The sequence below is a fragment of the Anolis carolinensis genome, chromosome 1, assembly GCF_035594765.1.
Source record: "Anolis carolinensis isolate JA03-04 chromosome 1, rAnoCar3.1.pri, whole genome shotgun sequence".
NCBI classification, from domain to species: Eukaryota; Metazoa; Chordata; class Lepidosauria; order Squamata; family Dactyloidae; genus Anolis; species Anolis carolinensis.
In genome coordinates this window covers 349,394,343-349,411,423 of record NC_085841.1, presented here as the reverse complement: position 1 = coordinate 349,411,423, position 17,081 = coordinate 349,394,343, and the positions used below count along the sequence as shown (strand labels likewise).

At 38.2% G+C, this 17,081-nt stretch overlaps 1 protein-coding gene across 2 annotated transcripts in view; it reads right to left on the bottom strand.

Annotated features, from left to right (window-relative positions):
* Positions 1-17,081, bottom strand: part of rcor1 (REST corepressor 1) — a 173,636-nt gene that overhangs the window by 48,379 nt on the left and 108,176 nt on the right. For both annotated transcript variants that reach the window (XM_003224059.4, XM_008115749.3), the window contains exons 4-6: positions 10,239-10,291; positions 5,756-5,917; positions 1,184-1,302 (exon numbers count right to left, since the gene is read on the bottom strand). In XM_003224059.4, coding sequence (XP_003224107.2) covers positions 1,184-1,302; positions 5,756-5,917; positions 10,239-10,291 — 334 coding nt within the window. The remainder of the gene's footprint in view (positions 1-1,183; positions 1,303-5,755; positions 5,918-10,238; positions 10,292-17,081) is intronic.

Below are 17,081 nucleotides of genomic sequence, written 5' to 3'. Positions count from 1 at the left end.
CCTTTTCAACCAAGAAGGAAACCAGAGGTTCACTTATTGCATTTTTCTTGGTTGAAAAAGTTATCTCCAGTGCTTAAAGAGCCCAAGACATTTGAAAAACTTGGTGAAATGGTCTCACATGGTCCTAAGGAGGTGTATAAGGACTTTGAAGAGAAAAGGGATCATAATCTTTTAAGTAGGTGGGATATGGGGAAAGCCCCTCAAAGGCTTCTCAGCAAGTTAAACAGCTGCATCAACCCACAACAGTTAGCCACCTCTGTTTTACATGCTTCCTGGGAGAAACATTATTCAAACAACAAACATGACTGCATGTTGCATAAAGTCAGTATCTTACATAGGCAGGCTGACACACACAGCTGTACAATAATCATGCTTTCTTCCTGTGCCTCAGTAAGGGAGCAAGCTACAGAATATAGTAAAGAATTTATTTTTAAAAAATTCCCAAGAGGAAACAAACATAAGTACAAAGGCAATGAGATGGCATTCATTTCTGAAATGTCAGGCATTTGAAAAACTTGCCCTTTCAAATGTGTCTTGGAAAGTTAGTGTAATCTATAGTAGCAAACAGAGAGTCATGTAGCATCTTGAAGACACAACACATTGATGGTAAGGACGGGAGAACATCCAGTTCCCAATTTATCACAGTTTCTGAAATAAAATGACGTTCAAAGGTAATGAACCTTTGATACCACAGATCTGAACTATGCTTTGCAAGTAGGAAAAGCTGTTGCACTGGTTTTTGTAAGATTTGGTTATCATCCTTCAATCTTATGGGCTCCCAAAGCAATGTAAACTAGATTTTAAAAATTATTTAAACAACAACTATTGTTTCCAGAGTCGTCATAATTGTTTTGATACATACCCATGCCCTTAACTCAAAATAAACGCATGACCATCCTTTCAAAATGGAAATTAAACTCTCACCTTTATATTATGGCACACATTTTCATGAACTTGATTTCGCTGTCTCAGAGGAATCCGCATAGCTTTATGCCACAAAAAAGTGAAGTATTTTCCTAGTTTACAACGTGTCTCATATAGCACCCATTCTTTCCACTTAACATTTTCCCGCACAGTGGTATGATTTTAAAATTGTTTTGTTCAAATACCATGTAAATGTCCACACTGCAACACAGAAAATCCTCAGTCTGCAAATTGCCAACTTGTGATTTTGACAACTTACCTCTCCTCCCTCTCTCTTTTCTGCTTCCGAGCATGACGATCCATGACACTTGTTTTGGTTCTTGTCTTTTTCCAGGAGTAATAGAATTTCACCAAGCTTGCTATCGATTTGTCAGGAAGCTGAGGAACACAGAATGATGGAATGACATACATGTCATACTCAGATCAGGTACTGAGTTTGTCAAGCAAACGAACCAAAGTGTACTGTGAGTACAAGTTGACTATCACCATGCTAGATTAAGAACAAAGCGAGTTGTGACTGTCAAAAGATCAATCCCGGGCTGTGGCGCAGGCTGGTGAGCAGCCAGCTGCAGCCAGCTGCAACAAATCACTCTGACCAAGAGGTCATGAGTTCGAGGCCAGCTCGGAACCTGCGTTTGTCTCTGTCTTTGTTCTATGTTAAGGCATTGAATGTTTGCCTTATATGTGTAATGTGATCCGCCCCGAGTCCCTTTCGGGGTGAGAAGGGCGGAATATAAATACTGTAAATAAATAAATAAATAAATCCAGAATTAGATGTGATTCAGGGATCATTGGGGAACAAACTGGTACTTTTATGCCTGAGTTGGCAACAACAGAACAAAAAGCAGCTGTAAACTAGTGCCTGGCAGACCCACATCAGGGTGCCATTACAGAAACTGGGCACAGTTCAATTGGCATCTTAGGTGCATTTTTAGAAATGGTTCAATTGTCATACCAACAATTCATTTTTTATTGGTAAAATGGGATTCTCCATTGGTCACAGCATGACCCAATATATGTTACAACAGAAACATTATTATTATACAATGTATAGTATGTATTATCTGTTTATGTTGAGAGAGAGAGAGAGAGAGAGAGAGAGAGAGAGAGAGAGAGAGAGAGAGAGAGAGAGATTAGTTGGTCCCCAAATGCAAGGCAGAACTAAAGTGATGTCCCAGATCTATAACTGTTGAAGTCTATTGACTAAAGTCACGTAAAACAGAGGTCAACACTGAAAGGCAATATTATTTACCTGGATGAAAACTCCTCAAATGTCTGCTTTCTACTTTATTGCTTCATGTTCAAAGGCTGCCCACTCAGCCAGGTCATATTTTAAATGCCATGCTTTCTCTTTTCAAGTTTGCATGTTCTCTTTCTTACTACCAACACTACCTAAGCTAGCCATGTGTACTCTCCCTTAAACAATAATTACATTATCAGTGGTTCTGCTTTTGTTGCTAAACAAGCGCAGCTTTAGAAAAAGCAATTTGCAATTAAGGAGCTGCCTTTCAAATTGCTTACTTTAAAATGTGCTTTAAAACCTGCAACATATCTACATTTTTCCTTTCTATTCTAAGAAGCTGAATTCTTAGCCTCTCTCCTTACTGACCATGAGACAATATCCTCATTGATGTATTCACAAAAATGCAAATATACGATAAGCAGCAATCCCTGTGTGCTAAATCTCCAGCCCATCCTGCCTCAATGTATTTAGTCTAACTTTTGAATCAGCACAAAATGTGTGATTTTCTCTCACATCTTCAGTTTAAATGGATTACCCTTGTCACAAATTGTATTTATAGTTCGTGTATAACTGGTTTTTACATTTTACTTTTTGTGATCATTTGCCTAAATCACTGGGTTGATTTGGAAAAGTATACATAAGAATAGCAATATTAATAGTTTAATATTAATATGGGGTGATGAAGCAGCTCTAGGTGTCCTTAAAGCCATCAGAGACACTTAATCTTATCTTTAAAACAGCTGAAATTTGGATCAACTAGGCAGGAACCTATGTGTTTTTAAAACTACATTACTCCATAATGAGGATACAGTCATTCTAATCTTTGGCTACTGAACAGAACAAGTATCAATCTGGAAGTAGAATCGAGAAAAGCATTTCTTTATCAAAACCTTACAAGCCACATCTATCTCCTGGTAATGGTTTGTTACTTTTTGATATTTGCTGCAGATCAATAGAGTTCACACAGGGAAGAGAGCCCTGTTTCTTGTTCTAAGTGTACATGCTGATTGATCATCTTCGCTAGATGAGATGTGGATAGATTTAATAGTGCAGAGTCTGCAAATGTGGAGCAAAGGCACTCCCAACTACAGGGCAGTTTACCTAGTGACTCAGTTCAGACAATCCTCCACATAGTTGGAAGAACTCTAGCATTATTATATTATATTTATTTATATCCCACTGTATCTCTCTAAAAAGAGACCCAAAGCAGCTAGTGACCCTTCTATTCCAGATCAAGCACTAGCTGACATTGTGTTTGTGCCTTCAAATCACTTGTTGACTTCTGGTGACTCTGAGAGTTTCATCGTTTTCTCAGGTAGGGAATGCTCAGACATGGTTTTGCCAGTTTTGTTTTCCTCTTAAACATAGTCTATTGTACCTGGCATTTGTTACTTGGCAGTCTCCTATCTGACTACTAATTAGAATTGATCTTGCTTAGCTACCAAGATCAGATGCCTCTAGTGCCTTTAGGGCATTTAGCACAGATATCCAAACTCAGTAGTTAATGATGAATTCTCCCGTTCATGCACATCTTTGCCATCAACCTGCAGTTTAGTACTAACTATAGCTTTATCATGATGTTTAGCCTTGGTCTGAGATGAGTTTCCAGGTACAATGGAGGAGGAATGCTATTCACAGTGTGCTGATTGGAAAATCATACTGGCAGTGGCTACACTTACTACCAGATAACCTTTGATATGAAGGACTTTGATTCAGACATGTTCCCCCTTCTCAGAAAATACATTGTTAGGATAAGATGAGATTCCAATAGGAGACTCTCAGATTCCAGGCAAATCCTGCCAAGAAAACCATATGATAGGTTCTCCTGAGGGCCACTGTAGTATTGAAACGACTTGAAGGCTCGCTAGGACAACAAAATTGAGGATATAGTTTCTTTCTAAGTCAACATTTGTTTTAAAATGTCTGAAAATGAATAAACTTTCTCTTCCCCTTCAAGCAAGAATGCAAATCAACTTGCAATGAAAAGGCCAAACTAGACATTACTTTTAGCATTTGCCAACAGGTAGCAGTATCTTTGTTGAAATATCAGTTCCATGCATTTTTTTATCATTGGCTGAAAGTACATTTGTACATTATTGGAAGGGGATGGGAGACGTCAATAGCATGGAGCTAGCATTTTGAGACATTTTTGGGTTGAAAACGTCATGTCGAGCACTGAATCTAGCCCGACTCTTAATAAACCCGCTAAAAAAAGTAATTGGAAAAAGAAAACGTATCAGGCTGTGAGATTTATTTTTTTTAAAAGACAAGGGAGCAAACACTGCAGCTGTTACTTCTGCTAATTAAGAGCCTACAGCTTTTAGTGTGACGCTTCATCTCCAGCAAATACTTTTTGTGTTAAAAAAAAAAAAGTCTATAAAAATTCTCCAGAAAAATCACGTTGGCAGATTTGGGGGAGAAGGCCATTAATGCATTCTTTCTCACAGCCATTAAAACAAATGTACACAAAAGCATAATTAAGATGTGATTAACATAGCAATTACAAACTCCCATAGTTCCATCACCTGCACTTTGTTTTGACCCTGGAATCCTGAATGATCAAATTACTAGATGTCACAAAGATTCCGTGAAACAAATGTCCTGTATTTATGTTGAACTGTTTTAATAGATGTTCAAATTAGAAATGTTTGATAATGTGCCACTTCTTGCTATTAAAAGTGGACAGTGTAACAGACATCTCTTTTGCAGCGTGGGAAATATGAATTCCTTTCCTTCCAATGCCAGTAGATGGAGGAGTTGGCTTCTTTCTCCAGCAACACATTTGTTACATACTAGGTAATTACCTAGACCTTTGGACTACATATCCTCTAAGTAGGTTAAATATGATCCCAGGTCCATAAGCCACCTTCTTCCACTAGTTTCTAAATCCTTTGACCGATCCATACCCTCTGTAGCATCATTTTTCCAAGAAAAAGAAGTGAACTCGTTCACCTGGAAATATCTAGGAACAGTAATTCCCCTTTTCACACACACTATTTTCCAAAACAAGAAATTGACTTGAGGACATTTTTAGTGTTGTATTTGTTTTTCTACTATTGGCATTTTGGCCTCCTCTGGAGCCTTGGAGAAATGGACGCCAAAACCTGTCATAGTTGGTCTTCCCAGCCTTAAAACTAATGAGATTAGACACATGTTAGTTGTGCCTCTAACTCCATGTTAACATATAATAATCCCAAAGCAAACTGTTCATCCCTTCTTCATATTGGTCTGTTGGATGTGTTTCATACTTAACTTCGTAAACTCATAAGGAAAGCTTTAAAAACCATTTCTGAAATAAAAGAGCACAGAAAATATAAATGTATGCAATTAATACCTTCCTTTCTTCCATTAAGATCCCAAGATCTTTCTCGACTGTCAGGAATCTCAGCTAAGAAATCCATTTGAGATAATTCAAACTATTATACTTTCCACTACAGTGTTCCTCTGTGAGATACCAACACATTTCCTAGATAGTCAGAAATCTCAGCTGGAAATATCTGTTTATCATAATGCAAAGCAACGGGGATGATATGTCACTTGCTTTTCTTTCTCAAGCCTTTGTGTATTTAGCCTCAGTAGATTCCTTACCATCTGCTGGATTCGGTGAAATGTTTTCCCATGGAAACTGAAAGCCTGCTCAAACAAGACTTTGTCTTCAACTGTCCACTCATCTGGAAAAGGGGTGAAGTTAGGTAGGTCAGCCAGAGATTTCTCAATGTTATGCTTGTGCCAGAAGAGCATCCCAAGGGCCTGCAGCAGGGAAGGGGAGAAATGGCAACATTTAGAAATGCAATTAACAACTGGACATTTAATAACCCTAAGAGTGCTTCTAACTTGCCATACTTCGTCTAGGCAGCAGCTACAAAACCTAGGTTTAAGTCATTCAGATTAGACATTGTAAATGCTACAACTCCCAAAATCACCATCCTGGCCTGGAATTTTAGGAATTGTAGTGCAAAAGGTAGTACAGTAGAGTCTCACTTATCCAACACTCGCTTATCCAACGTTCTGGATTATCCAATGCATTTTTGTAGTCAATGTTTTCAATAAATCGTGATATTTTGGTGCTAAATTCATAAATACAGTAATTACTACATAGCATTACTGTGTACTGAACTACTTTTTCTGTCAAATTTGTTGTATAACATGATGTTTTGATGCTTAATTTGTAAAATCATAACCTAATTTAATGTTTAATAGGCTTTTCCTTAATCTCTCCTTATTATCCAACATATTCGCTTATCCAACGTTCTGCTGGCCCCTTTACGTTGGATAAGTGAGACTCTACTGTATTTCTAAATTGTGGTTCTGATAACCCTCTGATAACTTACTATACTGCCTTCTTGCTACTATACACAGCTATTGTAATGACTGTGCAAGAAATTCCTTCCCTCCTTCAACTTGGAAGAGGAAACCATCACACAAAAATAGTGGTCATGGAACAGATTTATTTAGAAGTGCTCCAAAACCCAAAAGACTTCCTAAAAGAGAAGCTGCAATATTCCGAAAGAGTTGGACTTAGGTGTGTCCACTTTTGTGTTGGTACATTTATACCTGTAAAAAAGTAGTAAAGGCAAAAGGTTTTCCCCTGACGTTAAGTCCAGTCGTGTCCGACTCTGACTCTGGGGGTTGGTGCTCATCTCCATTTCTAAGCTGAAGAGCCGGCATTGTCCGTAGACACCTCCAAAGTCATGTGGCCGGCATGACTGCATAGAGCGCCGTTATCTTCCCACTGGAGCGGTACCTATTGATCTACTCACATTTGCATGTTTTCGAACTGCTAGGTTGGCAGGAGCTGGGGCTAACAGCAGGCGCTCATTCCGCTCCCAGGATTTGAACCTGACACCTTTTGGTCCACAAGTTCAGCAGCTCAGCGCTTTAACACACTGTGCCATCAGGGGCACAAAAGTAGACACATACAAATATGAGCTGTTAAAATGTGTGAGCAAGTATAATGCAATACAAAGTGTGAACTGGCACTTTATCCTCCATGCTAGCTGGAAGACTCGCCAAAAATGTTACGAAGTTCTGAACGGACATCACAGCTCCGCTCTACCAAGTTCCTTCTGCTATATAATCCAGGCTTTCCTCTTCTCCTCTGCAGAAGACATTTCCGAAAAGGCCAGGCATGTTATACCTGAAGTACAATTGAACTGGCAGACTTGCCTTCTCAGTTAAAATTATTTCTCCCTGTCCACTGATTAAAATGTCCTGAAATAAACTCCCATCAACTTCATTTTCCCTGTGTCACACATAGATTTGACATCCGTCAGGCTAAATCTTTCACTCAGATCACTTAAAATGCTAACTTTGGCACTGTGGTTTCGCTTTCCTTCCAACCAATTTTGCTATGCAAAAAGGGTTTTTATTTCTCGGTGGAAAGTTGTCACTTCAAAGGTTTCTGCAGCTCCCCACATCCGTAAACCACAAGTGTGACCCCATGTCAGTTTCGTGTCTCACATCACTGAACATCTAGGGACTTTTCCTTCTTGGAATTCCCTTAAACATGACTCACTATGAAAAGAATTTTTCATACATAATAAGTCTCCTTCCTCGCTGTTTTCAAAGCTTCTAGAACAGGACCGCCCCGTGGAACAAAGGTTGAAATTATGCAATCTTCTACTTGCACCACATTCAGCTACTAAAATTCACCTTAGTTTCTTAAAACAGAGCTCTTTAAAAAATCCCAGAATTTAGACAGATCAAGGAGATGAGCACACGATGAGCACAGAAGCAACCAGATTCATTTGCAGCTTGCCAAACACTTATTTTCTGAGCTGGACTAAGACAAATTGAACTCCTGAATTGCCATGTTTAACTCTATTACTATCAGGGTTTTTTTTTTCTTTTTGATTGGGGGGTTTAAGGTCTGCCATAATTTAAGGGCCTAAACTGCAGCTTGTATATTGTAATGCTGGGACCCGCAAAGTTAACGATGTGCCACATTATTGCTGTCCTGCTCATTATTGCTCTCCTGCTCATTATATTCTCATCTACATTCCAATAACAGTTCAGAAATGTTTTTCTTTGATGTGATACCAATTGTATGATAACTTTCATTCTGGCATCAATGAAAATCCAGGCAAAAGGTATTGCTGATATTGCAGTTTATTGTTCTGGTATTTTAATTGTATTGATTTATAAAATATCCAAGATTAATATGCTATTGTATGTAAAACTTTTATACTGTTGCATTTTTATGTCATTTTTTATTTTGTAAATAACTGGCCTATGGTCTAAGTATTAATAAACTACTACTATTACTACTATCACATGTATGTTAAAGCATTATAACACATTGTACTATATAACAGAGAATCCATCTATACTTTAGAATTAATGGCTCAGTGCAATGGCATATTGAGAGTTGTAGTTTGGTGAGGCACCTTCACTTTGGGGCAGAGAGGGCTAAAGACCTTGTAAAACTACAACTCCATTGATGCCATAGCATTGATCCATGGCAGTTAAAGCGGTATTAAGCTGCATTAATTCTACAGTGTAGATGTGTCCAGAGAGAGCAACCTATTTAAGACTGAGAGATGCTTCCCTTGGAAAATTGATTGAGGTTAGAGGCCATAGCCCAAAAGATAATAAAATTAACCTTCCCTCTCTCATTCTCTTGTCATTCATTCATAAACCCTATTTATCTATCATGTCCATAGTTAGAAAGAAACACACTGAGAGAGAGTTCTGTTATGCCCTTTTTTGATCCTCTGGCCTTCACATTCTCGCAACTATTTAGAAGAAAATTTAAAAGAGAGAAACCTTTCTGCTAGGTTGGCAGAAGCTGGGCCCAACAGCAGGAGCTCACCTCACTCCCCAGATTCGAACCACCAACGTCTTGGTCAGCAAGTTCATAGGGAGCCTTATTATTTGCAATGTGACAAATTACAGAAGGCTCACCAAGTGGATGTAGCTTCTAAAAGAGGCCCTAAGTGAATAAGTGAAACTGTAGACAAGTGAAGCCACATATATCAGTTCTCTGGATATGGAACATTATACAATAATGTTTTTAAAGTCCAACCTGTACTTTCCTAGCACTTACAATATACTAAAATTTGATGCAGTGCCAAGCGAGGTTTATTTAAAACTCATCCTCATTCCTCAGACAAGCTACACATGGTCAAGCAGCGATGGAAAGTACAGGTAAGCTTCCATTTCAAATCCTGATCCTAAAATTGTTTTAACGAAAACATGGACAGCTTCTGGGCATTTTCCTTAGTCTCAGAACAATCTTACAATTCCTAGAGGACACATAGCAGCACATGTTCTTGCTGGTTATTGAGAAACAAATGTAAGACTCATAGCTTTAGAAAGCGATTTTGAAATTAGGTTTGCTTTCTTAAAAATATAGATAGCATTCTACTAGTAGTCTTTCTCATTAGGTTGTTCGGGATGTTAGTAGACAACTGTTGTTTTGTTTCTGTGTGCATTTTAATGACTTTCAGATGATAAACCATCTTGACCTTTTGAATAGACAGAATACGGAAGCAGAGTTTATGAGGTATTTATACATAATAATGTGTACTAAAATAACATAAAACATCAGAAGATGGAAAATAAAAGTCGCTCTATGGTCAGAATCACCCTGCCAAAATATCCATGTCAATCTGATATAGGATAAGTATCCTTTATCTAAAATGCTTGGGATCTGAAGTATTCCATGTTTTGGATTCCCCCCCCCCACCCCCAGATTTTAGAATACTGTACTTGCTTATATATAATGAGATGTCTTAATAGAAAGGACCCAAGTCTAAACACCAAATTAATGCATATTTTATCTATACCTCATACACATAGCCTGATGGTTATAAACAGTATTGTTAAATACTTTTGTACTTTAAACAATTTTGCATACATTGAACCATCAGAAAGCAAAGATATCACCATCTCAGTCTCTAATGTGGACAATTTTGGACTTTGGCAGATAAGGGATGCTCAACTTGTATAAGAACACATACTCTCTCCCCGCAAAATTTTACACTCTTATACCCATCCCACTTCTTATTTTAATGGAGAATAGCAAATAGCAGATAAGGCGATAAGACATATATTCTTGATTGTCTTGTACCTGTTCCATATTGTACCCATGCTTCTCCTTCGCAATAGCGATATACTCATCCACTGTCAAGAAAAGAAAAGAAAAAAGAAAATTAGATTTTCAACAACCAAATCCTAAACCATTCAAAAACTACTTCTTTTATGTAATGAAAGCAATGACTGCATCCAGACAATTCAATTTAGGCTTAATAAATCCAAGATATGAGTGAAATTTCCACATCTGGCTGTAAATGCTTCATTCTTCCATTTATATAAACAGTAAAAAATGGTTAATAGTTTCAATACAAACCAGGATAGTTAGACAACTCATATACTGTTTGTTTGTTTGTTTGTTTGTTTGTTTGTTGGTGTGTAGGGGGTGCATTTACCATACTTTCCCAATCCAGATGTAGCAGGAATATATAGGCAACTACTGTTCCCTGGCTTAGTTTCCTACTCAACCAGAGCTGCTGCCTGTGGTTGAATAAAATCTGCTCATATCTTAAATTTATCAAACAAAGATTATGTTCTCTAAATATACAAGCTGTTGTATTATTTCCGTTCTTCTGTGAACAAATCAGATCAGGAATTGTCAAAAGGCATATTATATTATTTTTATTACTTCCAAAGTGCCTAAGATGTACGACACAGAGATTAATTAAAAACAGAGCACAAAAACGTAAAAACAAGCAAACTCTGGTGCCAATGTGTGATGTTTCATAAATAGAGCAGCAGCATCTGATATAAATTGCCTTTCAGTACGCATCCACACATGGTATTCCTCCAACTAGTAGATGTGATCCCCTAAAGAAGTAGTTCTCAACCTGGGGTCCCCAGATGTTTTTGGTCTACAACTCCCAGAAATCCCAGCCAGTTTACCAACTGTTAGAATTCCTGGGAGCTGAAGGCCAAAAACATCTGGGAATCCCAGGTAGAGAACTACTGCCCTAAAGGTTACATTTTCAGGGCTACAATGGGCAGGATCTCACAGTTCTGAAGATCTAGGAGTTATAGTCGAAAACAGTAACTTTCCCAAGTATGGCATTCTTTTCAGTTGAATCCCAAAACCATCAGTATTTGGAGGAAAGTGTTCTTTCTGATAAGGAATCATAGGAGCAAGCATTCTGTAGCTGCTCCTTTTTGGCTCATAATGGAAGCAAGTTGGTCTTCCCCTTGTCCAGGTGAAGCAATAGCTCCATTCCTCCGGTGTTTTTAGCCCCTTGACATGATATACCGTATCTCCCTTCATAGGGACACTAGATGCTTCAGTCCATGGTGCGTAAGCCATAGAAGTATGCATGAATTTTGAAAATACAAATGTATCCACTGATTCAACCATCTACGATTTGAAAATATTCTGCCCGCAATATTCCAAAAAGCGAATCTTACACTATTTTATTACACCACTGTGTATAATGTGACTTGAGTGTCCATACAGGTTGGGTGTCCATTATGGGTCCTGGAACCCCCAACAGATACCACGGAACAACTGTATAAACCTATTTCCCAGGATACTAAAGCAGATGACTATCCAATATAGGTAACCCGACCAGATTTTTGTTTAATTGGGTTAAAACAGGGATCACTTCCACCACAACAGGGAAACCTCATGTACCCATGAAAATATGGACTTTATGTTTTACCAGCCGACTTCCACAACCTGATAGCCTCCTCCGGCCTTAGGCCCACTATTTAAAGGAGGATACCAGAGGAAGGCTGTGTAATAGTAGAAGCATGAGGGCTGCTTTTCCCGCGTGACTTCTTCCTGTTGGGCAACTATAACTGTGAAAGACCCATGTCAATTCAGCATTACATCAGCACTGTTGCAATGAATCCTTGGGAAAAGTCCCAATGCCACAACTACAACCAATGCAAGTGCAACAAAGGCAAGGAATGAAACATCACCTGGAGCTACCTCTTATCTGACAAAGGGAAAGAAGTAGACATATCTCCCCAGATGTGTACTTCTTTACATTTTGAATCCCTAAGTCAAACAGATCTAGAATCTCTGAATGTTATTGGATTCCTGCTCTCATCAACCACAGTCCGTATGGTCTGTGATGGGAGCTGTGTTCCCAACCACATCTGGAAAACTACAGTTGCTTACTTCTTCTCTACCAGATGTCAACACAAGGTACATCTAACCTATAGAATTAATGCAGTTTGACACTACTTTAACTGACATGATTCAATGCTTTGGAACCATGGGAGTTGTAATTTGGGAGGTAAGGATAAAAACCATGGAAAAACTACAATTCCCATGATTCCATGTCAGTTCAAGTGATGACAAACTGCATTGTTTCTGTAGTATACTATGCGCCCACTGTCACAAGCATTTTGATCATTAAAGTGAAATTACACATGCTGTATTATCGATTCTCTAAAGGTGGTTTTAAAAAGAGAGAGAGAGATGGAGAAGGATTCTTCAATATCTTCACTTGAAGAATCTACGAAATCAGAATACAGGCGTCTCTCCACATTTCGACTTTTGCAGATTTGCTTGTTCATGGATTTGATTAAAATAATCTCTGTAGGAATCTCTAGATCAGGGGTCCCCAAACTAAGGCCCAGGGGCCACATGCAACCCATCAAAACCATTTATCTGGCCCCCGCGGTGGCAGCTCCCTCCTCCCTCGCCCGGTGCATGCCTTCCAAAGCTTTGCTTATTTATAATGGTATTTTAATTATTATTTAATTAATTATTAATTATGAAGGGGTGCTTTGCTAGTGCTTTTGGTGCACAAAGGCAGAAGGGGGTTGGACTAAATAGCACAAGGGGTCTCTTCCAACTCTCTTTGTTGTTGTTGTTGTTGTTATTATTGGCACAAAGACACAGTATAACACAGCAAACAAGATGTATATGCTGGATTTCGAATAACAAAATCACAATTCGAACGCTTCCCAACCATTTAGGACTGTGTGATTTATTATTATTATTATAATTATAATTATAATTATTATTATTATTATTATTATTATTTTATTATGCTACAGCAAACAAGATAGATATGCTGGATTTCGTATCACAAAATCACAAGTCGAACACTTCCCAGTGTCTAGGACTGTGTGATGTATTTTCGGATGATGCGTGCAGATCCCAGTATGGTGGCCTTTTGCAGTTGGCAGATCGTAATTTTGTCAATGTCTATTGTTTCCAAATGCTGGCTGAGATCTTTTGGCAAGGCACCCAGATCTCAGCCGGCATTTGGAAACAATAGACATTGACAAAATTATTATTATTATTATTATTATTATTATTATTATTATTATTATTATTATTAACAACAACATTGAGGCTGGGTGGCCATCTGTCAGGGGTGCTTTGTTTGTGCTTTTGGTGCACAAAGGCGGGGGGGGGGTTGAATTAAATGGCCCAAGGGGTCTCTTCCAACCCTCTTTATTATTTTGATGATGATGATAATAATGATGATCATTATTATGAACATTGAGGCTGTATTTGTTCCCATTTTGTTTTTTTTACTTCATAAGATTTGTGCAGTGTGTATAAGAATTTGTTCATGGTTTTTTTTTAAAAAAACCAAAAAAACTATAGTCCGGCCCTCCAACAGTCTGAGGTGCTGTGAACTGGTCTCCTGTTTAAAAAGTTTGGGGACCCCTGCCCTAAATCTTCCGATAGGATTCTCTGGTCATTATTTCTTTTGGAAAATGGAAATCTCCATAACCTTTTTGGAGATTTTATGATCTTTGGAAAGGCATGACCTTGTCAGAAGTCACAACCTTTTGAAAAATGATGCCATGACCTCTTGGTAAAAGTATGACCTGTTAAGAGTCATAACCTTTTTGGGAAAATGGCATTCACCAGCATTCATGCAAGGCAATTAGATTTCTCAGCTGTTAAACTGATATCCTAAATATCTCTTTGAACTGTTAGGGACGAAGATATACCAATGTACAAACAGAAAAGTTTCAGAAGTGTTCTTTTTAGTTGCCCAAAAAATCTACTCTCCCTTCAAATATATTTGCCTTTAAATTATGCTCTCAAGAGACAAAAAATAAACCAACTTCTTTAAAAGTAACACAGTTGGTTTACACACAAACCTTATGTATTCAGCATACAGGCACTTTGTTTATCAGTCCAACTACAGATAGGATTTGAAGTACAGTAAAGTCTCACTTATCCAACTTCCGCTTATCCAACGTTCTGTATTATCCAACGCAGTCTGCCTTTTAGTAGTCCATGTTTTTATAGTCAATGTTTTTAATACATTGCGATGTTTTGGTGCTAAAGTCATAAATACAATAATTACTATATAATGTTACCATGTATTAAACTGCTTTTTTTCTATCAGTTTGTTGTAAAACATGACATTTTGGTTCTTAATTTGTAAAATCATAATGTAATTTGATGTTTAATAGGCTTATTATCCAACATTTTCACTTATCCAATGTTCTGCCGGCCTGTTTATGTTGGATAAGTGAAACTCTACTGTAGTTTCTCTGGGTAGGTAGCACAGGGCATCATTTCTTATAATAAACCGTTCATAGTCCAAAGCATCTCTCTATTCTCAGAGTCTAATAGAGTCTCTGTCTAGTCTGAAAGTCCAATGAAGTCTCTAAGTATTCTCTCCTGACATTTTGCCCACATCTATGGCAGGCATTCTCAGAAGTCTTTCAAACTGCACTTTTCTAAAATGGAGTCTGAGTCCTGAACAAGCTCAGTTCTGATCACATGGTCTGCAGCCCCTCCTACATCAAAGAATTAAAGTAAAATTGCATACCAATACATACATATACAATGCAGTAAGCAATCTGAATTATATACAAAACAACCAGTGAAGGCTTGAGAAGGTTGCCATCTCCAACAATTTCTTTAGTGAGATGAAGAAATGAGGAAGTGCTGGCTGACTTTTGCCATCTTCTCATTAACTCCTGCTCCAAGAGCACTCTCTGTTCATTGTTTCTCTACAGGACTTGAAGGACAGAAAGGGAATGTGCAAAACTAGAGAGGTTCCCCATAACAGAATCTTGCCAGACTGCCAAAGGTGACAAAATCAACATGGAGACATGGCCAGTCCCAAATGATTTTTTTCTTTAATGCATTTGTTTTACAACAGCAAGATAACGATGAAGAAGATACTGTATAAAAGACAACTTGTGTTTTTTAAAAAGATTACCTTTATAAAGGAATTACAAGTAAAATACAGTAGCAGGCAGCATCTGCTACTGTATTTTGTTTCTTAAAGAATAGACATAAAAATGCAATACATAGGGTGCATTTACACTGTAGAAATAATGCAGTTTGGCACTATTATAACTGCAATAGCTCGATGTTATAGAACAGGCATATGCAAACTTTGGCCCTCCAAGTGTTTTGGACTTCAACTCTCACAATTCCTAACAGTTGGTAGGCTGTTGGGAATTGTGGGAGTTGAGAGTCCAAAACACCTGGAGGGCCCAAGTTTGCCCATGCCTGCTACAGAATCACAGGAGTTGTACTTTTCCAAGCTCTTTAGCCTTCTCTGCCAAAGGGTACTGTGGCCTCAGAAGACTACAAATCCTAGGATTCCATAGCACTAATCAACGGTAGTTAAAGTGGAGCCGAATTATACCGTATTGATTCTACAGTGTAGATGCCATCAGAGAAACTAGTTTCATGCAGCCCAGCTTCACACTTTCAACAAAACCATTGTCCTGAAGGTCAAAACAGAAACACAATAGCAATGACCTAGCAAAGCATGGAGGAAAAAATTGAGGCTATAAATTCTAGAATCCAACAAAAATGGCCACTGGAATTGTAATATAGAAAAGGTCATTTTTTTTCAAGCACTGTTCCTAATCACTATTAGTATAACAAAATAAAATAAAAGTTCGCCATCCTTTCAGCCCAAAGTCAGGGAAGGATAAGGTGAGATGTCTTAGCAGAGTTCTAAAGTTAGACACAGCAACAATGCAAACAAGCCTTTGTGGATTTAGCATCAACTTTCCATGTCCATATTGTAATCTAACTGGTGTCAGTTTCTGCTTCTGTAGTGAGCAGCAGTCCACACTGCCAACTAAATGCAACTTTTGTACCCATAGTTGAATTAGTTGAAAAGCAACAATCTGTGGCATTCGTACATCTAGACATATCTCACAATTGATTTCCAAAAATTCAAACACATATATAGCAATTGACAGACTCATATATATCACTCTCTGAGGGGTGCCATTAACTGGCTTTTAGCATGGAGCTAAGACCAGAATGTTTTTTAAGCTCTGGAAAAGCTTTTGAAAGAAGAGTTTAAAAGTTCTCTATTACAAATTAGCCTCTCAACATCCTAATGTCTGCACCAATTAATGTCAGAGGTTTGACTGTCCATTAAGACCACTCTCTTAGCCGCCAATGCAATTCGGGGAAAGCAAATTTCAGAGGAGTAAGTCCAGGGGGAACATGCTCTCTTCCCTCTGCATTAACATTAAATAAATCATTGGCTAGGGCAGGAAGGGCCAAAGTAACATAAAGGCACCAGATTTTCCCTCATCATGGAAGCTAAGCAGGCTCAGCACTGGTTAGTACTTGGATGGTAGAACGGCAATAAATACCAGGTGCTGTATGATATATTTCAGAGGAAAAAACTGCCAGAGCCACGTCTATGTATTCCTTCTATAAGAAAACCCTAAGAAAATTCATTGAGCGACCATAATTCAACAGCTGACCTCAAGGCGCATAGACACATACATGCGGCAAGAGAGTGGATTATACATGGGCGCAAGCTGAAGTTCAAAGAATGGGAATAAGGTTTTATTACCGCAGCAAAACAGTTTCTCAGAACCGAAAGGCAGTCTAACCTCAGGAGGAAAGAGGGGGCTGTGATCTATTGTTTCATTACCTTGAGAAATTATTGATAGCGATGAGGCTGTTTTGTGCAGCCTG